We start from the raw sequence: 24,107 nt of genomic DNA on the forward strand, positions 1-24,107 counted from the left end.
ACAGCTCCCCTGCCATATGGAGTGGCAGATTCTCTACTTGTATATAGCATTAGCTCTCCCCAACACAGCCCCTTTTAAATAGAGACTGTCCTCCCATGGCAGTTATTCAGTTTGTGGAACGGACCCCTCCCTCTGCAGAGATCAGCAATGGTGTTCTAAGATGGGGATGCGTTCGGCATCCCGGCGGCCTGTATGCCGGCGGTCATGTGACCGACGTCGGAATACCAACACCACTTGGGACACAGGCACCAGAACACCAACAGCCGGAATGCCGAAGGTGAGTATCAGGGTTAGGGTTAGGCACTAAGGGGGTGGTTAGCCGTAGCTGCCACCCCCTGTGGGTTCGTCCTAGCTGCCACCCCCAAGGGTTAGGGTAGGGAGCAGGAGAGGGGTAAAGTATTTACCCATGTCCGGTGTCAGGATCCTCGTCAGGATGCCGCGGTCAATCATGTAAGATGGACTTCCGTTCCCCTCTTTGCACTGAAATATAACTTTAATGCTGGACATGTGCTTTAGAATGCCTTTCATGCAGAATTCTAGGGTGCAGATTTGGTAGCGATGTCGGTGGTGACAGATCACTGCATTGTTGGCAGGGGTCCAAAGGAGCAGGACAGATTTCCTCTTAATCGCTGCTGGGTGGAGCAGTAGATACATAGGATGCCACTGTGTTGGTGAAACCCCAACTGCCTGCAGTCACATCCCATGGTGCCACGCCAAGCAAATGGTTAAAGAAGCCCATACTAGATCACTAACAAGTTTATGTACAAGTATTATCAGATAGAGAAGTACTCCATCCCCCCTGCCTTTTATTCCCAATAGTAGTAATTTGATCTACTGTAGTTCAATTGGATTATTATTGGACATTGTGATGTGTTATACTGTTTTGTTTAAAAAAAATCAAGCAGTATTTCTCTGATTTATGTACCCAGGTAGAAGAGCGCCCATTTTGTTCCGTAAAGACATGATTGAATTGATGAAGGAAGGTTCAGTTGTGGTTGATCTGGCGTCAGAGGCCGGAGGAAACATTGAAACCACCAAACCAGGGGAACTGTATGTCCATAAGGTATGTCAGCTGTGTGCAATGTTTCATTGTTTCAGCACTGTACACTATGGGGCAGATGTACTAAGCCTTGGAGGGATATAACTACCAACCAATCAGCTCCGGTAGGGTGTTTCATTTTGTAAGGCAAAAAATCAAATGTAACATTTTTGCAGACTTTGCTTACGCTCTGAGTCTTAGTGATGTAAAATATATATATGCCAAATTTCAAGAAGATTGGATAACATTTAGAGCTTGCACACTTTGATCAGTTTTGTAAAAGTAGGCAGAAAATACGATTTTTCAATGTTAATTACTTTTATTGGAAAAACTACAAATCACAAACTGAAAATAATACTAAAACTAGACACTAAGATTAATAGGTAGTATGATAGGCAAAAAATGTGTTATATTAATCAACTTTGAACGATGCAATCCCTTCTTTTGTTCGCTTGGTGACGACTTTTCTGTGATGCTCGACTACTCTCAACAAGAATTGTTTTTGTTGTTTGTCCCTGACCGATTCGTTAAACTTTTTTTATCAGAGCAATTCCTCTTTTCTGCGGTATCACTGACCACCTTTTGTACACTTAGTTCTTATTTTCGAGGCGAAAACCTTGTCTACTCCACTCATTGACGAACTCATACGATCTTCTCTTTGTGACCTAAGAAATTCTTTATCTTCTTGTGGTACGCTAGTCATGTCTATCACATTTTGCCGGGAAATGTCAAATTAATCGACGAGATCACCTTTCCAAATCTGCCATTTCATATTTGCTTTATCCGTGTTTCTCGATTTTCTCTTTACCCAGATTTTGGTATTATTTGTTCAGCTTCTGTATACCAGCACGGATATTCTTCTCCGTCTTAACAGGGATATTTGCTTTCCTCCACTCCTCCTGTAGTTTAGTACTGGTAGATTTAGCAGCATCTGAAAGTTTCTTTAATTTCCTTGTGATGGTAAATAAAAACTAAAAGTACTTGTTCCTTTGAAGGGAGCTGAGCCACTAGGCACCTTTTCTAGCAGCCAAATTCCTCTTTTGGTTCACATTTTAAAGTTCAATTACCTGTAGAAGATGAAAGAAATACATGAGAAGCCCATTAGTACAAAGCACTTCAATATTAGAAATTTCACTAGTTTGAGATAAAAGTGATCAATGTGTGCAACCCCTAAATATTATCCAATCTTCTTGAAATTTGGCATATATATCTTTTACATCACTGAGACTCGGGGCGTAAGCAAAGTCATATGAAAATCACATCTTTGGAAAAATGAAACACCCTAAGCTCCGGTCATTATACAAACAGCCAGTAACATGGCAGTTAGGAGCTGATTGGCTGGTATTTTATCTCTCTCCGCTTGGTCACTCTCTCAGGATTAGTACATCTGCCCCTGTGTAAGAGATCACATTTTCTGGTTCTGCATATGTTGTGTAACAAGAATTCGCAAACCTGGATATATGCTGGGATTACAGAATGTGTCTGACGATCTTTGATAAAGTCATGAGCAGTTGTGTTTGAGCACCTATGGTCCAGCAGCCATATTATAGAAACGCCGCTTTGATGTTTTGAATTGTTTTTGTTTTATCATTATTTAGATTTTACTGTTAATTGTTACGTGGTTGTTCTATTTGTTACCAGGGAGTGACGCACATCGGCTACACAGATTTTCCTAGCCGCATGGCTACACAAGCGAGCACACTGTACTCAAACAACATTACCAAACTGCTGAAGGCAATCAGTCCAGATAAAGACAACTTCTACTATGATTTAAAAGACCAGTTTGATTATGGAACCATGGGCCATGTGATTAGAGGAACAGTGGTCATGAAGGTAACCCTAGTGTGTATGTGTGTGTGCGTGTACATGTGGTAGAGAATATAGACTGTAAATTCCAAATATGCTCTGTAAAGTGCTGCAAATTATGCGTGCACTACAGTATGTAAATAACTGGTAATAAATAAAGATGGTTTCTCTTACGTCCTAGGGGATACTGGGAATCCGTTTAGTACCATGGGGTATAGACGGGTCCACTAGGAGCCATGGGCACTATAGAAGTTTGATTAGGTGTGCTGGCTCCTCCCTCTGTGCCCATCCTACCAGACTCGGTATAGAAAATGTGCCCGGAGGAGCCGGTCACATCTCTGGAAGCTCCTGAAGAGTTTTCTGCATTTATTTTCTGAGTTTGTTATTTTCAGGCAGGACTTGATGGCATCGGCCTGCCAGCTTCGTGGGACTTAGGGGGCGGGGGGGTGGGCCCACCCGCTCCCAGGGTTAATGGTCCCGTTCCCAGCTGACAGGACGCCGAGTCCTGAGGGAACTATTCGCAAGCCACACCACGACGAGCGTACATTCCCTAAGCACGCTGCCACCCCTAACAGAGGTAGAAGAATGAAGAGTGGTGAGTACTAGGCCGGCGTCCCAGTTAGCGAGTCGCCGGCCATTGTGGCGGCTTGAGGGTACGGAGACATTCGGCTTCTAAACGGGGTGGACTGCGTCTCCCGACTGTGTACAGACACAGACGCTGAACAGCGGACACAGTACCCAGACTGGCAACAAAGCCATAAAAGGAGTCTGTCTCTATTTAATGCACATAGACACATACAGCCAGTATAAAGAAGAGTGGGAAGACCGCGCACCATTGAAGGGGCGGGGCTTCACTACGAGCGGATGCAGCAGCTCCCAAGAGCCATTTTCCCTACTGCAGCTGACATAGATGCTGACTGACAGGGACGCGCAGCTCCTCCGGAGAGACTCCAGATTACCTCAGCGGTACCAGGGGGACATAGGGGGAGCGATTATTAGTGTACTAAGTCTCTAATCTAGGTACTTAGTCTGTGACCCAGCTAAGCTTGTCATTAGAGATGAGGGTGCAGTGTGCTGGTTCCATACTCTCTATGTATCTCCCTGGGAGGGCTCTTTGTGGGTTAATTGTGCATTTAACTTTTTCCTGTGTGTGTGTGCGCTGTCACTGTTACAGTATGTCAGGTAAACAGTGTGTTTCATGTAAGGCACAGTGTTCCTCTTCTCCAAGGGGTTCACTAGTGTGTACTCAGTGTAGTATCCCTTCCCAGACTAGTGGGGCAGAACCAGCATGGCTGGACTCCATCAGGGGAATGATTTCCACAATTTCTACTAAGTTATCTCAGAATGAGAAAGAGACGCAATACGTAAGACAATCTATGACTGAGTTTATGAAAGAAGACTTGGTCCCCAAACCAGTGTCTCAGTCCCCTGCCATTTGTCCGCAAAAAACATACTTTGGCCATATCCTGCAGTCTGACTCTGATGATGACGGGTCAGAAATGGGTACTTTGTTGCAGGGAATAGTGGTTCTCATAGAAGCTATTAGAAAAGTTCTGAATATCCCTGATAAGGTGACAGAAGAGAGTGAGGAATCTTACTTTAATATCAAGAAAAAATCCTCAGCCACTTTTCTGTGTCAAAGGAACTGAATACCCTGTTTGAAGAACTGTGGGTTAATCCTGATAAGAAATTTCAAATCCCTAAACGGTTGTTCTCTTTTCCTTTCTTTCTGAGGATAGGAAAAAATGGGAGAATCCACCGGTAGTGGATGCATCGGTCTCCAGGCTCTCATGTAAAATAGGGTTACCTGTTCCTGGTGCAGCCTCCCTAAAGGATGCAGCTGATCATAAGATTGAGACTACACTCAAATCTTTGTATACTGCTGCCGGGGTGGCCCAGAGACCCACTATAGTATGTGGGTGGATTACGTGAGCCATTGCTAAATGGTCGGGTAACCTAATTGAGGGGTTACATACCTTGCCTCAAGGGGAGATTATTTTGCTCCTGCAACATATACAGGACCTGCGAACTTTATGGTGGAAGCCATAAAAGAGATAGGGTTGCTTAATGCACGCACTACAGCTGTGGCAGTGTCTGCACGCAGGGGTTTATGGCTACGTCAGTGGACTGCGGATGCTGACTCCAGGAAAGGTGTGGAAGGCCTACCTTTCACAGGCGAGGCCTTATTTGGAGATGAACTAGACCAGCGGTGGCCAACCCGCGGCTCTCGAGCCGCATGCTGCTCGAATTGTCTCCGCATGCGGCTTGTAGGCTCCCGCGGCGCCTCCCGCTGCCCTAGTCTGCGCCGGGCTGTGAACCAATGATAGCTCGCGGACCGGCAGCCAATCAGGAGTCTTAGCTGCCGGTCTGCGAACTCTGATTGGCTCACGGACCGGCGCCTAATTAGAGAGAATCAACGCCGCTGGAGAGGGGAGACTGAGGGGCAGGAGACGCGCACACTGCGCTCTCCACCCCTCACAAGCAGCAGATTGAGCAGAGCAGCAGCGCAGTGGTGAGCAACACTTGGGAGGGGGGGGGTCGCAGTGTAGGGACATGTGTATCTTACACTGGGGGCATATCTGGCACTGGGGGGACGTCTTTCTGGCACTGGGGGCATATCTGGCAGTGGGGGCATATCTGGCACTAGGGAGGCGTGTAGCTGACAGTGGGGGCATATTTGGCACTGTGGGCATATCTGGCACTGGGGGGACATGTGTATCTGGCACTGTGGGCATATCTGGCACTGGGGGGACGTGTATCTTACACTGAGGGCATATCTGGCACTAGGGAGATGTGTATCTGGCAGTGGGGGCATATCTGGCACTGGGGAGATGTGTATCTGGCAGTGGGGACGTCTCTGGCACTGTGGGGGCATATAGGTATCTGGCACTGTGGGGGCATATAGGTATCTGGCACTGTGGGGGCATATATGTATCTGGCACTGTGGAGGAATATATGTATCTGGCGCTGTGGGGGCATATATGTATTTGGCACTGTGGAGGCACCCATTTTTTGGTATTTTTATATGTATGTGGCACTGTACAGGGGCTTTATTTGTATGTGGCACTGTACAACATGACTAAAAATGGGGTTATGACACAAGGTCATACTCCTACAAACGTCAAACCGAAAGGTGTGCACAAAAAAATGGGGTGTGGCTTTGTGACAACCATGCCACACCCCCATTTTTGCTTGCGCGCCTTCTATGGCTCTTACCCTTGACTACAGATCTTTCTGGCTCTTTGCCACTGACTGGTTGTCCACCCCTGAACTAGACCAAAGCTACTGTGGGTAAGTCCACATACCTACCTTCTGCAGCTCCCCCAGCTAGGAAGGCCTATTCAGGATCCAACTCACAGTCCTTTCGGACGGCTAAATTTAGGGGCAAGGCCAGAGGTTCCTCTGCTGCCGCCAGAAGTGCTAGAGGTAAACCATGGAAACCAGCTACTGCCAGTTCACAGGAACAGAGTTCAGGCTCTGCTTCCTCAAAACCTTCCGCATGATGGTGGACCGCGATGCCTGGAAGACTGTCGAGTGGGAGCCCGACTAAAATTCTTCAGTCACATCTGGACAAGATCGTGCCAGGATCCCTGGGTCATAGACCTTGTATCCCAGGCTACAGACTGGAGTTCTAGGGGCTCCCACTTCACAGATTCTTCAAATCAGGCTTACCAGTTTCACAAGAGGCAGGAATAACCTTACAGGACGCCATTCAAAAATTGTTACAGACCCAGGTCATTGTTCCAGTTCCACCTCATCTACATAACAAGGGTTAGTATTCCAGCTTGTTTGTAGTACCGAAGCCGGACGGTAAGACCAATTCTGAACCTCAAGTCGTTGAACCAGTACTTACGAGTGTTCAAATTCAAGATGTAGTGTCTGAGAGTGGTGATCTCAGGTCTGGGAATTCCTAGTGTCTCTGGATATCAAGGATGCGTACCTTCATATTCCAATCTGGCCGTTCAGCAGGCTCATCTATGGTTTGCGCTGCAGGACTGTTACTACCAGTTCCAGGCCCTGCTATTTGGTCTCTCCTCGACACCGAGGGTGTTCACCAAAGTGATGGCAGGGATAATGTTACTACTTTGCAAACAAGGAGTGAACATAATTTCGTACCTGGACGATCTTCTGATAAAGGCACTGTCCAGGGAGCGATTGTTGGACAACATTGCTCTCTGTACCAGACTACTCCTGGATAACGGGTGGATTCTTAACCTACCAAAATCCCACCTAGACACAACACAGAGGCTTCCTTTCCTGGGAATGATACTGGACACGGAGTTGCAGAAAGTATTCCTTCCCTTGGAAAAGGCAATGGTAATCCAGTTGATGGTTCCGGCTGTCCTGAAGCCAACACGGATTACGGTGCATCCCTGCATATGCCTTCTGGGGAAAATGGTGGCCTCTTACGAGGCGATTCAGTACGGAAGGTTTCATGCGAGGCCCTTCCAGCTGGATCTGTTGTACAAATGGTCCGGATCGCATCTTCACATGCACCAGAAGATTCGTCTGTCTCCAAAAGCCAGGATCTCCCTCCTGTGGTGGTTACACACTTCTCACCTAGTGGAGGGTCGGAGGTTCAAGATTCAGAATTGTATTCTGCTAACCACAGACGCAAGCCTCAGAGGTTGGGGTGCAGTCACACAGGGGGTGCAGTTTCAGGGAAGATGGTCAAGTCAGGAAGTCGTCCTTCCAATCAACATCCTGGAACTCAGGGCTATCTACAACGCCCTTCGGCAGGCCACATTTCTTCTTCAGAATCAAGCCATTCAGGTCCAGTCGGACAATGTGACAGCGGTAACATAGATAAACCGACAGGGCGGAACGAAAAGCAGAGCAGCAATGACAGAAGTGTCAAGAATTCTCCTCTGGGCGGAAAAACACGCCGTGGCATTGTCGGTGGTCTTCATTCCAGGAGTAGACAACTGCGAAGCAGACTTCCTCAGCAGACATGACCTGCACCCAGGGTAATGGGGCCTTCACCTGGAAGTGTTCGGTGGTTGACAAGTCGGTGGGGATATCCACAAATCGACATGATGGCCTCTCGACTCAACAAGAAGCTCAAGCGTTATTATTCAAGGTTGAGGGACCCACAGGCAGTGGCGGTAGACGCCCTGACAACTCTGGGGGTCTACCAGCTGGTGTACTTGTTTCCTCCACTTCCTCTGATCCCATAGAATTCTAAAAAAGGATAAAAGGGGAAAGGGTTCAAGCATTCCTCATTGCTCCGGACTGGCCACGAAGGGCCTGGTATGCGGCTTTTCTCGAGATGCTGCTCGAAGATCCGTGGCCTCTACCTCTTCCCGAGGATCTTCTGCAACAGGGCCCATTCGTCTATCAAGACTTACCGTGGCTACGTTTAACGGCATGGAAGTTGAACGGCTGATTCTAGCCAGGAGAGGGATTCCTGACAAGGTCATCCCGACTATGATCCAAGCCAGGAAAGGGGTAATGTCTAAACATTACCACCATATCTGGAAGAAATATGTCTCTTGGTATGAGAGAAGACAATATTCTGCAGTGGAATTTCATCTGGGAAGTTTCCTGCTTTTTTCAGCAGTCGGGAGTGGGTGTTGGGCCTATGTCTAGGCTCCATAAAAGTCCAGATTTCGGCCTTGTCTATTTTCTTTAAAAAACAATTGACTTCTCTCCCTGAGGTCCAGACGTTCTTGAAAGGTGTTCTGCACATCCAGCCTCCCTTTGTGCCTCCCACGGCACCTTGGGATCTCAATTTGGTGCTGCAGTTCCTCCAATTGGACTGGTTTAAACCGTTACAGGAGGTAAACGTAAAGTACCTTACGTGGAAGACCGTCACACTGTTGGCTTTGGCTTCAGCAAGACGTGTGTCGGGGTTGGGGGCGTTGTCTTACAAGAGCCCGTACCTAATTTTCCATGAGGACAGAGCTGAACTCAGAACTCGTCCGCAATTTCTTCCTCTGCTACTTCAAAGTCTTTGGATGTTGTGAGGGCTTTGAAGGTATATGTAAAGAGAGGATAGCTCGTCACTGGAAATTGGACTCACTGTTTGTTCTCTATGATCCCAATAAAATTGGGTGTCCTGCTTCAAAGCAGTAATAGCACGCTGGATCAGGCTCACTATCCAGCATGCATATTCCACGGCAGGCTTGCCGGTTCCAAAATCTGTACAGGCCCACTCTATTAGGTCGGTGGGTACTTCTTGGGCGGCTGCCCGGGGTGTCTCTGCTTTAGAGCTTTGCCGAGCAGCTACTTCATCAGGCTCGAACACGTTTGCTAAGTTTTACAAGTTCGATACTTTGGCCTCTTAGGACTTTCAGTTTGGTCAATCAGTTCTGCAGGAACCTCGGCGCACTCCCACCCGGTTTGGGAGCTTTGCTACTTCCCCATGGTACTAAATGGATTCTCAGTATCCCCTAGGACGTAAGAGAAGATAGTATTTTAATTACCTACTGGTAAATCCTTTTCTCGTAGTCAGTATAGGGGATACTGGGAACCCATTTAGTACCATGGGGTATAGACGGGTCCACTAAGAGCCATGGACACTATTAAAAGTTTGATTAGGTGTGCTGGCTCCTCCCTCTATGCCCCTCCTAACAGACTCAGTCTAGGAAACTGTGCCCGAGGAGATGGACATACTTTGAGAGAAGGATATAGGAAAAGGAAAGTGGTGAGATTTCGAACCAGCACAGCCATAACAAGAGGAAAGCCATGCTAACCAAAACTTGTAAACAGGAACAGCAACATCTGAACCAAACAACAGTATTTAAACAAGTAACCGTGCAGGAAGAACGAAGCATCCTACGGACTACGAGAAAAGGATTTACCGGTAGGTAATTAAAATCCTATTTTTTGTACCATAAGGTTGGTGTTAGACAAGCAGTTTTTACTTGCCATTAACCGTTTCAGTATTTCAGAGCAGTTTTCCAGCAGGCAAAGGAGGACATTGCCTTAAATGCTCTAATATCTAACCAACTCTTTAGTACCTAATGCGACGAGTGCTTCAGTGATGACATACGTTTCTATTAACTACTGCTTTGCTTCAGCTGTTTTCCTGCTGGTCCAAAATGTATTTATTTATTATTTTACAGTTGTTGTTTTTTTAAGAACTGCCAGAACGAAACAAATTTTTGTGTGACACCATCTGGGGAAAGCCCATTTTTAATAGCTTAGCACAGAGGTTTTCAAACGTGGTCCTCAAGGCACCCTAATGTTGCAGATGTTACGTATGTACATGGCTCGGCACAGATGGTTAAATCAAAGTAACTGAGGTACTAATGAAGTCACCTGTGGCCAAGCATGGATATAGCTAAAACCTGGACCATTGGGGTGCCTTGAGGACCACGTTTGAAAACACACACATCTGTTAACTTTTCATGGATTCTGTGTGTTAACACCCGTTAACCCCTGTTTACACGTTTAACGAGTGTTAAACAGGGTCTCGGGTGAAAAAAGGGAGTGCAATTGAATAGCCACAGGCATTAAAGCCTGAGACTACCTTCCTTTTCCATTAATGTACAGCGGGTTATAGAATTCCCTCCTCCATAGCCTGATAGCCACTTACAGTTCGTCAATAGTAGGGGCGGTTTTTTAAATCCATCTATCTTAAGTATGAGAAGTGCAATAAGGTGTCTAATAGTATTACAGGCCTCTTGCCATATGTCAAACTGAGTGACTAACAAAGGAATAGGGAACAGCGGCACACACGTTTGAAGTGTTTGATTAATAAACAATAAATCCTTGTTCCAAAGCTTTTTAATTTTGAAACATGAATAGCAGAAGCATTCTCAATGGGACATTGTGGACAGTGGCCGTACTCCCCTTCTACCATAAGGCGCCCGTGAGGAATAGAAGCTCTATGAATAAAATCCCTAAGTTTTAATTGTATCATCTTATCAGTACAGGAAAGCTTAGCATCTCTTCAAGGAAAACAAACACCACTTTTCTGATTTTGTTCTTTTAATGTACTTATAATATGATGATGTGGAGGACAGACTTTGACAGTGACAACGATGAGCGATTTACCTGAAGCTCTTGCCTAGGAGTCATTGGAAGGTGCCCTCATGATGCCTCAACCAGTGCGGATTTCACTTATTACCTAACACTACACAGAACTGCAACCTAAACCTAGCTCAAAAATCAGCTTTTGACTTTCTGTCCGTGTTGGCATTCTGGTGTTGACATTGACATCATATCGACATTTCGAGTGTCAACAATCTGAAGGTCAACATGAATGTATACCATTAAGACTGCAGCACATGAATTAATTAGGAACCAGTGATTATGAATATTGATCATTGCGAGAATGCAGTTGAAAGGCCACAGTCTCATCAATAAAGGTTCACAGTGTCCACCACTGCATTGGGGGAACGGAGCAGTAGTGAGGGGGGGGGGGGGGGGGGGGTGCTGCTCTTTAATGAATGAGTATCACTTTTCTGGCATTTTGAAAACCATTTTAAGCAAATAATGTATTGAACATAGGAATTTACAGAATTTTCGGTATCTTATGACTGCTTTGTTAGAGTATTCTATAAGTGTATGTTAGGTGTACTGTGAGCGGGGTGGCTTGGAGACTGAGCATATTTGATATTCTTTAGGAATTAATTTTTTCAATAAGGAATAATATGTCCCGTCCCCCCCCACCCCCCCCTCCCAGATGAGGAGGTACACTTTAGGGGGCTTTTGGAATACACTCCAGAGGTTTCAGTACTGCAGTCTGGAACCTATGCATTGGCCGCAGTAGAGAGTTCACTATCACACATATAAACCACATATTTGATTTCAAATACCTGAAGTTCTAGCAGACTTGAACATTGTTGCATGTTGTTTTATTTAGGAGTTTTGTATTGTTGATTCCTTTATGTTGGCAGCCTCTTCGTTTTACATAAAATAAGTTCTGCAGTTGATTTACAGTTCTCCTTTGTGACGCATGGGCCTCATCTCCTTCCAGCTGAGAATAAATGTTAATATGGAGCTGAAAGTACATAGCATTTAATAAATGTCTTGGTGTAAGCCCATTGCACGCCACCGGTCTAATTACTGGCTGCCATCTCCCCTGCTTATGCCAAGTCTAGGAATAGCCAGACTGACGGTCAGCATAGGCCCAAGCGGTGCAGACCATGTTTTCCCGCGTCTGCTATGTATATAACTCCAACAACGCATCCAGTGCCAATTTTACTTTTTAATCAACTACTTTTGCTGGAAATGCAAATCCCTTCCAAAACAAAACAATTGTTTGCTATTTCTAGGAAAACCAGCTCCATTTAGCACAGTAATAAATAAATGTGAGGCTGCAAATGACAAGTACAAGTTTTACTGTCGGGCTGGCAGCGCACATCAGACTTCAGTATTGAACTTATTAAAATAGCAGAACAAAAAGCCCTGTTAGGCCTGCTCCCCCGTCGGGTAGCTTACCGGTCATGTCTGGTCTTTTGCTGGTTCTTCTCAGTGTCCATCCTGTTATAGTTTGATTGTCCTCAGGCTAAAATCACTAATTCCCCCCCCCCCCCCCCCCCCTCCCTATTAATAACACATTAATGCTGCTGGAATAATTTTGCCATATACAAGTTCCCGGTTCCATATGTTCCACGGTCCCACAAAAAATGGCACTTAATGCAGATTGTGTTTCTCCTGCCTCCGGGCAGGTAAAACAAAATCCTTGATAATGCCAGGTGTCGTTGTCAATTGAATTACCCCCTCCCCGGTGATCAATCAGCCGTGATAATTTACCAGCTAATTGAATTACCCCCTTTTGCCGTCTACAGATAGCACTTCAACAGGCCATTTGAAGCACCATCGTTTTGTTGCCTCTCTGGTTAATATGTTATGGTACCTGCTAAACACCTATTCCTACCCCCCCCCCCTTTCACCACTTACCTCATCAGCACCACAATTCCCTACTAAAGCAATCTAAAGCAGCCTTACTCATAGGAAAAGGAGACCAAAGATAGGGGGCGATCTATCAAACCATGGAGAGAGTGCGTTTCGAGAGATGGGGTCTATTTGCTAACCCTTGGATGGAAATAGAGTAGACGTAGATAAAGTACCAGCCAATCAGCTCCTAACTGCCATGTCACAGTCTGGGTTTGAAAAAAGACAGGATCTGGTTGGCTGGTAGCTTATCTCTCTCCACTTTATCTCCACCCAAGGCTTAGTACATAGACGCCAAAGTAGCAACCAATCTGCGCTTAACTGACATTTTTCAAACGTAGTCTGTAAAATGACCGTTAGGAGCTGATTGGCTGGTACTTTTATCTCCTTCGATTTTCACTTTCCAAGCTTTGCTTCATCTCTGCTTATAACCAGTTATTGTTGCCTGATACATGCTTAAGATCTTCCACCGCCAAGAAAGTTGCATACAAAGTTAAGACCTAGAACACAGACAGACACACACACTCATGTCATCATTGCTGTGTTTTCCTCTAGGATGGAAAAAACATCTTCCCAGCGCCACCTCCTAACAACATCCCAGTAGCACCAGTCGCCGTGAAAGTGAAATCTGTGGCTGAGTTGGCAGCTGAAAAGGCAGCAGCCATTTCCCCTTTTAGGAAAACCATGACGAACGCCACCGCGTACACTGCCGGTACGTTGTCGCTATGCCACAAATACTCTATCTCAGTGTGATTTTTGCTTTCTGTGCATTGAGATGCTGAAATATTTGTTATGTCTCTTCTAGGCCTTGGCACCCTCTTAGGCCTGGGCATCGCCTCTCCTCATTCTGCATTCACTCAGATGGTGACTACGTTTGGTCTGGCTGGGATCGTGGGCTATCACACCGTGTGGGGTGTCACCCCTGCTCTACACTCCCCGCTTATGTCTGTAACAAATGCCATCTCAGGTAAGTGACCATCTCTCACAATTGCACATTCTTGCTTTGACATTGAAGATGGTGGATTGGTACAGTCAAAGTATGCTATTGTTCTAAAAAAACAACAGGTATGTTCTAAAAAGTTCTACTGGGATTGACTAAACTTGGTACCATACGTTACATATACTGTAATTCCTGAGGCTGACTGTCGTTATTAAACCTCCATTAGCTCCCGACATCAGGCGAGCCGATGATGCAACATACACGGTCGGTCTGTCCAACTGCATCTATAAAGCATCACCTTAACAGTCTCTAGGGGAATATATCATTCATATAGGAAAGATAATTTTGTAGTGTGTATACAGGAAATTTGATCTCTGTATCGTTAAAGCTAAAGATCATGAAAGCTAAACAATTTTATTAGACTCCAAGGGTTGCCCACTACTTTGTAGAGATACTACTATATAACGGAACCTGTGGAGTCGTCTAAAACAGTGACTGAGAAGGCTCTCACCAACATTAAAGATGGTCACTATGGAGTCCAGTCTTTTGGGATTGGAGTTGGTGTGCCATTACCACCGGTTCGTTTTAGGAATACGCTCCATTTTATCTGTCCCCGATCCCCAGGATGTCGTTCTCAGGAGCCAGGGTTATGTTTTTGGTCCAAAAAGACTGTGATAGTTTGGTGGTTTACCTGAACTATCATGGTGGCGCACTTTGTCCATGGAGCCATGTTGAATTCCATAACTGGTGACATGATTTATTATGGATATCTCAGTGATCTAAATGTACCTTCTAGTACAGTGATTTTCAACCTTTTTTCTCTAACGTCCTAGTGGATGCTGGGGACTCCGTAAGGACCATGGGGAATAGACGGGCTCCGCAGGAGACTGGGCACTCTAAGAAAGATTTAGTACTACTGGTGTGCACTGGCTCCTCCCTCTATGCCCCTCCTCCAGACCTCAGTTAGAATCTGTGCCCGGACAGAGCTGGGTGCATTTTAGTGAGCTCTCCTGAGCTTGCTAATAAGAAAGTATTTTAGTTAAGTTTTTTATTTTCAGAGAGCTTCTGCTGGCAACAGACTCTGCTACGTGGGACTGAGGCGAGAGAAGCAAACCTACTAACTGCGGCTAGGTTGCGCTTCTTAGGCTACTGGACACCATTAGCTCCAGAGGGATCGAACACAGGACCTGACCTTGTCGTCCGTTCCCGGAGCCGCGCCGCCGTCCCCCTCGCAGAGCCAGAAGTCAGAAGCCGGCGGGTTGAAGCAAGAAGACGTCAAAATCAGCGGCAGAAGACTCCTGTCTTCATATGAGGTAGCGCACAGCACTGCAGCTGTGCGCCATTGCTCCCACACTAACCCACACACTCCGGTCACTGTAGGGTGCAGGGCGCAGGGGGGGGCGCCCTGGGCAGCAATTGATTACCTCCTGGCAAAAAGCAGCATATGTACAGTTGGACACTGTTATATGCATGAGCCCCCGCCATTAATTTTACACAAAATCGCGGGAGAAGCCTGCCGCTGAGGGGGCGGGGCCTTCTTCCTCAGCACTCACCAGCGCCATTTTCTCTCCACAGCTCCGCTGAGAGGAAGCTCCCCAGGCTCTCCCCTGCAGAAGCACGATAGAGAGGGTGAAAAAGAGAGGGGGGGCACATAAATTTGGCGTAAAAACAATATATACAGCAGCTACTGGGTTTTAACACTAAGGGGTCTATTTACTAAGCCTTGGATGGAGATAAAGTCGTTGGAGATAAAGTACCAACCAATCGGCTCCTAACTACCATGTCACAGGCTGTGTTTGAAAAATGACAGTTAGGAGCCGATTGGCTGGCACTTTATCTCCAGCGACTTTATCTCCATCCAAGGCTTAGTAAATAGACCCCTTAGTTACTGTGTGATTCCTGGGACATATAGCGCTGGGGTGTGTGCTGGCATACTCTCTCTGTGTCTCTCCAAAGGGCCTTGTGGGGGTCCTGTCCTCATATAGAGCATCCCCTGTGTGTGTGGTGTGTCGGTAAGTGTGTGTCGACATGTCTGAGGTAAAAGGCTCCCCTAAGGAGGAGATGGAGCTAATATGTGTGTGAGAGGGTGTCTCCGTCGACAACGCCGACACCTGTTTGGATATGTGTAAGTGCTGAGGTGAATTTATTGCACAAAAGATTAGAGAACAGACAGGAAATCTACCCATGTCTGTCCCTATGTCACAGAGACCTTCAGAGTCTCACAATGCTCACTATCCAAAATAATAGACACTGATATCGACACGGAGTTTGACTCCAGTGTCGACTACGATAATGCAAAGTTACAGCCAAAATGGCTGAAAGGTATTCAATATATGATTATTGTAATAAAAGATGATTTGCATATCACTGATGACTCATTTGTCCCTGACACAAGGGTACACATGTTTAAGGGGAAGAAAGCTGAGGTAAATTTCCCTCCTCTCATGAGGAAAAAGAGCGGGAATCTCCAGACAAGAGACGGCAGCTTCCCATAAAAAATTCTCAGGCAGTATCCTTTCCCCACTAGGGCCAGGATGTGATGGAATCTTCCCCTAGCGCTGTGGCAGTGTGGACAGGTACCTTATCAGCAGAGATTGAGACCCTAGTATGCATATAGATATATATATATATATATATATATATATGTGTATATATAGAGATATATATATATATATTAAAGATGCTGTCTTAAGAGATAGGTATATATATATATATATATATATATATATAAAACATGCCCAAAGAGACATGAGTATACTGGGTCCTAGAGTCAAAGCTATGTCGATTTCTGCTTGACGTGTCCTGTAGAATGTGCAATGGACAGATGATGCCGACTTAAGAGGCATATGGAAGGCTGAGGATTGTGTGGAGAAGGGTTCTCGGACCTGGTCTCCACAGCTATAGCTGGTAATTCTGATATTTTGCCTTATATTCCTGCACAGCCTAGAAAAGCACGACATTATCAAATGCAGCCTTTCGAAAAAAGAAACAAGAAAGTCCGAGGTGCGTCCTTTCTTGCCAGAGCCGGGGGCAGAGGAAAGAAGCTGCACAACACAGCTAGTTCCCAGGAACAGAAGTCCTCCTCGGCCTCTACAAAGATCCACCGCATGTCGCTGGGGCTCCACAGCGGAGCTAGGCCCGGTGGGGGCACGCCTTCGTAAGTTCAGCCACAAGTGGGTTCACTCCCTGTTAGATCCCTGGGCAATAGATATTGTGTCTCAGGGATACAAGCTAGACTTTGAGAAGATGCCCCCTCACCGACGGCCCTGCCGGCTTCCCCCCACGAGAGGGAAACCGTGTTAACTGCAATTCCTTCAACAAGGAGGGGGTTATTATTCGACCATGTTGTAGTCCCGAAACCATACTGTTCGGTCAGACCCATATTGAATTTAAAATCCCTGAACATATACCTGAAAGGGTTCAAGTTCAAGATGGAATCGCTAAGAGCGGTGATTGCAAGCCTGAAAGGGGGGGGATTTTATGGTGACTCGGGACATAAAGGATGCATACCTTCATGTCCCCATTTATCCACCTCATCAGGCGTACCTCAGAATTGCGGTACGGGATTGTCATTACCAATTTCAGACGTTGCCGTTTGGTCTCTCCACGGCCTTGAGAATATGCACCAAGGTAATGGCGGAAATGATAGTGCTCCTGCGGAAGCAAGGTGTCACTATTATCACGTACTTGGACGATCTCCTCATAAACGCGTGATCAAGACAGCAGTTGCTGAACAGCGTATCACTTTCTCTGGAAGTGTAACGGCAACACGGCTGGATTCTATATATTCAAAAGTCGCAGTTGGTTCTTACAGCTCATCTGCCTCTCCTAGGCATGATCCTAGACACAGACCAGAAAAGGGTTTATCTCCCGATAGAGAGAGTTCAGGAGCTCGTGACACTGGTCAGGAACCTATTAAAACCAAAACAGGTGTCAGTGCATCACTGCACTCGGGTCCTGGGAAGGAGGGTGGCATCATACGAGGCCATTCCCTTCGGCAGGTTCCATACGAGGACCTTCCAATGGGACTTACTGGACAAGTGGTCCGGATCACATCTTCAGATGCATCGGTTAATCACCTTATCCCCCAGAGCCAGGGTGTCTCTCCTGTGGTGGCTGCAGAGTGCTCACCTTCTCGAAGGTCGCAGATTCGGCATTCAGGACTGGGTCCTGGTGACCACGGATGCAAGCCTCTGAGGGTGGGGGGCAGTCACACAGGGAAGAAATTTCCAAGGGCTGTGGTCAAGGCAGGAAACTTGCCTTCACATCAATATCCTGGAACTAAGGGCCATATACAACGCCCTAAGTCAAGCGGAGACCCTGCTTCGCGACCAACCGGTTCTGATTCAGTCAGACAATATCACCGCAGTGGCTCATGTAAACCGCCTAGGCGGCACAAGGAGCAGGGTGGCGATGGTAGAAGCCACCAGAATTCTTCGCTGGGCGGAGAATCACGTAAGCGCACTGTCAGCAGTGTTCATTCCGGGTGTGGACAACTGGGAAGCAGACTTCCTCAGCAGGCACGACCTCCACCCGGGAGAGTGGGGACTTCATCAAGAAGTCTTTGCGCAGCTTGTCGGTCGGTGGGAACTGCCACAGGTGGACATGATGGCATCCCACATCAACAAAAAGCTACAGAGGTATTGCGCCAGGTCAAAAGACTCTCAGGCGATAGCTGTAGACGCACTGGTGACACCGTGGATGTTCCAGTCAGTTTATGTGTTTCCTCCTTTTCCTCTCTTACCCAAGGTGCTGAGAATCATAAGGAAAAGAGGAGTGAGAACAATACTCATTGTTCCGGATTGGCCAAGAAGGACTTGGTATCCAGAGCTGCAAGAAATGCTCACAGAGGACCCATGGCCTCTGCCTCTAGGGCAGGATCTGTTGCAGCAGGGACCTTGTATGTTCCAAGACTTACCGCAGCTGCATTTAACGGCATGGCGGTTGGACGCCGGATCCTAGTAGAAAAGAGGGATTCCGGATGAGGTTATTCCTACGCTGATAAGGGCTAGGAAGGACGTGACGGCTAAACATTATCACCGTATACGGCGAAAATATGTTGCTGGGTGTGAGGCCAGGAATGCCTCTACAGAGGAAGTCCAGCTGGGCCGTTTCCTTCACTTCCTACAGTCGGGAGTGACTTTGGGCCTAGAATTGGGGTCCATTAAGGTCCAGATTTCGGCCCGATCCATTTTCTTCATACAAGAACTAGCTTCTCTACCTGAAGTTCAGACGTTTGTAAAGTGAGTGCTGCATATTCAGCCCCTTTTTTGTGCCACCAGTGGCACCTTGGGATCTTAACGTGGTGTTGAGTTTCCTGAAATCTCACTGGTTTGAGCTGCTTAAGACCGTGGAGATAAAATATCTCACGTGGAAAGTGGTCAAAAATTGGCGGCTTTGTCATGTAAAAGCCCCTATCTGGTTTTCCATATGGACAGGGCAGAATTACGGACTCATCCGCAATTTCTGCCAAAGGTGGTGTCATCTTTTCATGTGAACCAACCTATTGTGGTGCCTGCGGCTACTCGTGACTTGGAGGATTCCAAGTTACTAGATGTAGTCAGGGCTTTGAAGATTTATGTAGCCAGATCGGCTGGAGTCAGGAAACCTGACTCGCTGTTTATCCTGTATGCATCCAACAAACTGGGTGCTCCTGCTTCAAAGCAAACTATTGCTCGCTGGATCTGTAACACGATTCAGCAGGCTCATTCTGCGGCTGGCATGCCGCCTCCAAAATCAGTAAAAGCCCATTCCACAAGGAAGGTGGGCTCTTCTTGGGCGGCTGCCCGAGGCATCTCTGCATTACAACTTTGCCGAGCAGCTACTTGGTCGGGTTCAAACACTTTTGCAATGTTCTACAAGTTTGATACCCTGGCTGAGGAAGACCTTGTGTTTGCTCATTCGGTGCTGCAGAGTCATCCGCACTCTCCCGCCCGTTCGGGAGCTTTGGTATAATCCCCATGGTCCTTACGGAGTTCCCAGCATCCACTAGGACGTCAGAGAAAATAAGAATTTACTCACCGGTAATTCTATTTCTCGTAGTCCGTAGTGGATGCTGGGCGCCCGTCCCAAGTGCGGACTCTCTGCAATACATGTATATAGTTATTGCTTAACTTAAGGGTTATTGTTATGAGCCATCTGTTACTGAGGCTCAGTTGTTATTCATACTGTTAACTGGGTATGGTTATCACAAGTTGTACAGTGTGATTGATGTGGCTGGTGTGAGTCTTACCCTGGATTCCAAATCCTTTCCTTGTTGTGTCAGCTCTTCCGGGCACAGTTTCTTTAACTGAGGTCTGGAGGAGGGGCCTAGAGGGAGGAGCCAGTGCACACCAGTAGTACTAAATCTTTCTTAGAGTGCCCAGTCTCCTGCGGAGCCCGTCTATTCCCCATGGTCCTTACGGTGTCCCCAGCATCCACTACGGACTACGAGAAATAGATTTACCGGTGAGTAAAATCTTTTTTTTTTACTCACGCCACACCGAACAATATTTTAAAATTGCCAAGGCGCACCATCCGTTCCCCACAGAAAATTGCCCCAAAAACCACACATTGGCCTTCACAGTAATAAAAAATCCACACATACATTGGCCTACACAGAAAAAATAATCACATTGCTCCCCACATAAATCATGTTGCTCCCTACATACATCCTATTACTTCCCAAATAAGTCAATCACATTGCTCCCCACATAAATCATGTTGCTCATACATAAATGAATCACACATCTCCCCACATAAATCCTATTGCTCCCCACATGAATTATTCACATTGTTCCCCCTATAAATCCATAAACCCTATTGCTCCCCACAGGAGAAATAACATAACAAATATTATCCCCTACCGGTCAGCTGTCCTCCTCCTTGTCTCTCAGTGGTGGGGGTTGTTCATAGTGGATTGCTGCAAATACTGAACAGCGGGCGGTCGGGCAGGTGTGGATGTGGGTGGGCAAGGAAAGCTGTGTATGCAGGTGGGAACTGGAAGATGTGTATGCAGGCGGGTGGGCTGGCTGGGTGGTGAGATGCGGCGGCCGTGACTTATGATATCACACCGCCGTGTCATCAAGGCACAGGTCACAGCCGGAGCATGAATGATCCTCTAGAAGAGCCCGGGCCAACAGTTCTGAAGGTGCAGGAAGCTACGGCACACTGGTTGAAAAAGCCGGTTCTAGTACCTGAAACCATGTGGGAGCCGGCGGCGGCAGTGGAGGCGGCGCTGGGAGATGAGATCATCTCCGCGCCGCCTCTCCCTTCTGTAGTAAAAGGGTCCCGGGACGCATCGATCCGGGAGCCTGTTTACGCAGCCACTGACCTGGTATTCAACCCGGGTATAACACTGCTTTATTCCCGGGTTGAATTGCCGGGTCAGGCGACCCGGGGTTTCGGCTATGCCCCTTACACACCGCACGCTGACCCGTGTCGACTCGGCAATATGCTGGGTCGATACCGGGTTATTTGTGCAGTGTGAAAGGAGTATTCGAGTATTTTCTGAAAAAACACATAGATAAATCAAATCAAAAGTAAACAAAAGCCTTGCCCTATATAGAAGAAAATTCTTTAGAATCTTTCATTCAAACGTTGTCTTGTAATAGTCCACTTTCTCCTGCTTCTCAAACTCTCTCCAATCTTCTGTGCAGATGATTTTTTTTCTTTCTCTGTACTTTCCCTCCCTTCCTCTTTACCCCCCTTTTATTTTCAGGCCAAATACAGTGTTTGCAGGGCTCCTGCTGTGAATTGGCAAACGTCTGGTTTCTGAACATGTTCATTAAAAAATGATTTTTATGAAGCAGCGCACCACAGTTCAGTAATATACATCCTGCTGGGGTGATCATACCCCCTATGGGGAACAGAGTATATGAAACTGTGCCTGCTTATAAACAATAGTTATGGACACAAGTCTTTTCTCTTCTTTCCAGCAAAACTCCTTTCAGGGGGGGAGAGAAAAAAACAAAAGCATACAATGTATTCATTATGGCAATTCTTGTTGAACATTTAACAGTTCTTACATTTATAGTGGCTTCGGGCAGGCTGGCAGCCTTTTGGGTAGGAGCTGTTTTGGCCCTATACATATATACACTAGGTTATTGCCGGTACGATTCAGTGAATATTTAAATGGCTGGTAACAATATTATTTTTTCCGATTTTTATTACATGAGTTTGCAGTTGTCTGCCCTGTTCTTACCTTACCGCTTAGCCCTCTGCAGTATGGAAATGGTTAAAGACTGATGGTGTTTTGCTCTGCTGTGGTGTGCTGCCCACAGTTTCCTTAAAGGAAAACACCACGAAATTAATATTTAGGAAGTGAACCCACTCTTACCCCTTACTAGCAGCATGCAGGGTAACGCACGTACCCAAGCAGTTTGGGCGAAACTCTCTGGGTCCAGAACGAAAGATGTAGGCTGTCTTCACAGCTGATAGGAGGGGAGGGAAGGAGGGATAGACAACTGTTTCCTGCCACACTTATTGGTCACTGGAGTAGTGCCTTTGGGTATATATAGTGGGTGGTGCAGGAATCTCTTTAAAATGGTACAAAAAGTTTACATTCAGGATGTCGACATGTCAAATGATGACATGCACAGAATTACAGTGTCAACACTGTGTAATCAGTGGACAGTCGGCATTTTGGCAATTCATTTTAGTGTTTATTCTTCAACCTGCCCTGACGCTAAACAAAGCCTAGCCCTAAGCGCAGCCTAACACCACCTCTAGCTCTGAAACCGCCTGTTTACATTCTGGTAGATACTCAGGGTCCCCTCTTCTCTGTACCCCAGTGGGTGCTTCGTTGCCTTAGTTAACAGCGCCTTTATATCAGTGATGGGCAATAGGCATCGTAACGGTCTTGTGATTTCATTGCTTCTATTTATACATTGTTTTTAATCTTTTTTAGGTCTGACAGCTGTTGGAGGACTTGCCCTCATGGGCGGTAGTTACCTCCCCTCCAGCACCGCTGAAGGTCTTGCTGTCCTTGCAGCATTTGTGTCTTCCATCAACATTGCCGGTAACGTTATGCATAGTGCAGGATTACATGAGAAATCACATTAAAACAGATAGTTGTAAATTAAGAAATGCTTATTACACCAGGTTATCATCTGGGCTTGACGGCCCAGGAAATGGTGCCTTGCAAAAACCGTTTTATTAATGGAATCGTGATTCGACCTATTCAATATATCCCAAAATTTTTTGACAAGTCGATGAATTCGACTTGTCGAAAAAAGCGCGTGGATCGGCGGAATAGCTGCCAATCCACGTGCTTGTGTCGAAAAAGGGGGCCAAAACTGACAGGTTTTGGCCCCCTTTTCGACCATCTCAGTCCGACATAAAAAAATGTCGGACTGAGATGAGGGATTAGAGCAGGGGGGGGGGGCCCGCAAGGAGACGGGGAGAGCCGCGGGCATATAGGAGGTCAGCGCTGCAGCAGGATGTCACACAGCCACGCGGCTCACGGCAGCTTCCACCCGGCTCCAGCAAGTGAGGTCACACTTGCTGGAGCCGGGTGGACACTTCCGTGTGAGGTCGGGCGACTGTGACATCTTCCTGCAAGCGCTGCTGTTAGCGCTGATCTCCTCCGTCTGCCGGCGGCTGTACCTGCTGGTCTCCCCGCTGCTCCCCCCACCTCTCCCCCTCTGGGTCCCTCATCTCAATTCGACTTGAAAAAGTCGAATTGAGATGAGATTTGACATGGGGTTGTCGGATCCATTCCGACAAATGCATGTCGGAATGGATCCGACGCTAATTGAATATACCCCATAAAATTAGTAATTATCATTTAGGCTGGTAGATTTACGTTTGTTTTCTTTTCTGTATTCAAGTGTTATTAATTTTTTATAAAAACATAATAATCTATATTTAATTTGCTTATTGATGCGAACAAATCAAGTGTTTTTGTTTTTTCATTAACTCTTAAGTACGGCACTACTGTTCTCAGAAACAGGATAAGGCAACTGCTTGTGTAAAGGGCCCTACACACTTAGCGAATACAGTGATTGATATGAACGATATTGTTAATAAATGAACGATAAATCGTTCACATCTTCCAGTGTGTATGCATCAACGATGAACGATGCGTGTCCCCGCAGTCGTTCATCGTTGATCTAGCCTTGTTTGTACATGCAAGTCAATATGGACGATATAGATGTATTTACGGTCATATCGTCCAAATTGGCAATCGATATCGTCCAGTATATTTGCAAACATCGTAGATGAAAAAAAAACGACCAATGATAATATCGTTGGCCGTTAAAAATCGCTAAAATTGCCCAGTGTGTAGGGCCCTTAAGACCTTATATCTGATTGGGCAAATACATGGCACCAGGAGATGTCTCATCACAACACTTTAAACACAGTTTGCTGCGTATAGGAGTTTAATTAAAGGGGAAATAAAACAGGATACATCGGTTTATGAAGTAGCAGCTTTTACAAGCCACCTGTTCTGGGGTGTTAAAGCAGCAATAGCATGAAGCACGACATGTTTTTGCG

The 24,107-nt window shown here is 46.4% G+C and overlaps 1 protein-coding gene across 1 annotated transcript in view; it reads left to right on the forward strand.

Annotated features, from left to right (window-relative positions):
- Window positions 1-24,107, forward strand: part of NNT (nicotinamide nucleotide transhydrogenase) — a 227,709-nt gene that overhangs the window by 96,344 nt on the left and 107,258 nt on the right. Inside the window, exons 8-12 of the mRNA XM_063961809.1 lie at window positions 930-1,063; window positions 2,681-2,872; window positions 13,247-13,403; window positions 13,497-13,658; window positions 22,519-22,629. Coding sequence (XP_063817879.1) covers window positions 930-1,063; window positions 2,681-2,872; window positions 13,247-13,403; window positions 13,497-13,658; window positions 22,519-22,629 — 756 coding nt within the window. The remainder of the gene's footprint in view (window positions 1-929; window positions 1,064-2,680; window positions 2,873-13,246; window positions 13,404-13,496; window positions 13,659-22,518; window positions 22,630-24,107) is intronic.

The sequence above is a fragment of the Pseudophryne corroboree genome, chromosome 1 (assembly GCF_028390025.1).
Source record: "Pseudophryne corroboree isolate aPseCor3 chromosome 1, aPseCor3.hap2, whole genome shotgun sequence".
In the NCBI taxonomy this organism is placed as follows: domain Eukaryota; kingdom Metazoa; phylum Chordata; class Amphibia; order Anura; family Myobatrachidae; genus Pseudophryne; species Pseudophryne corroboree.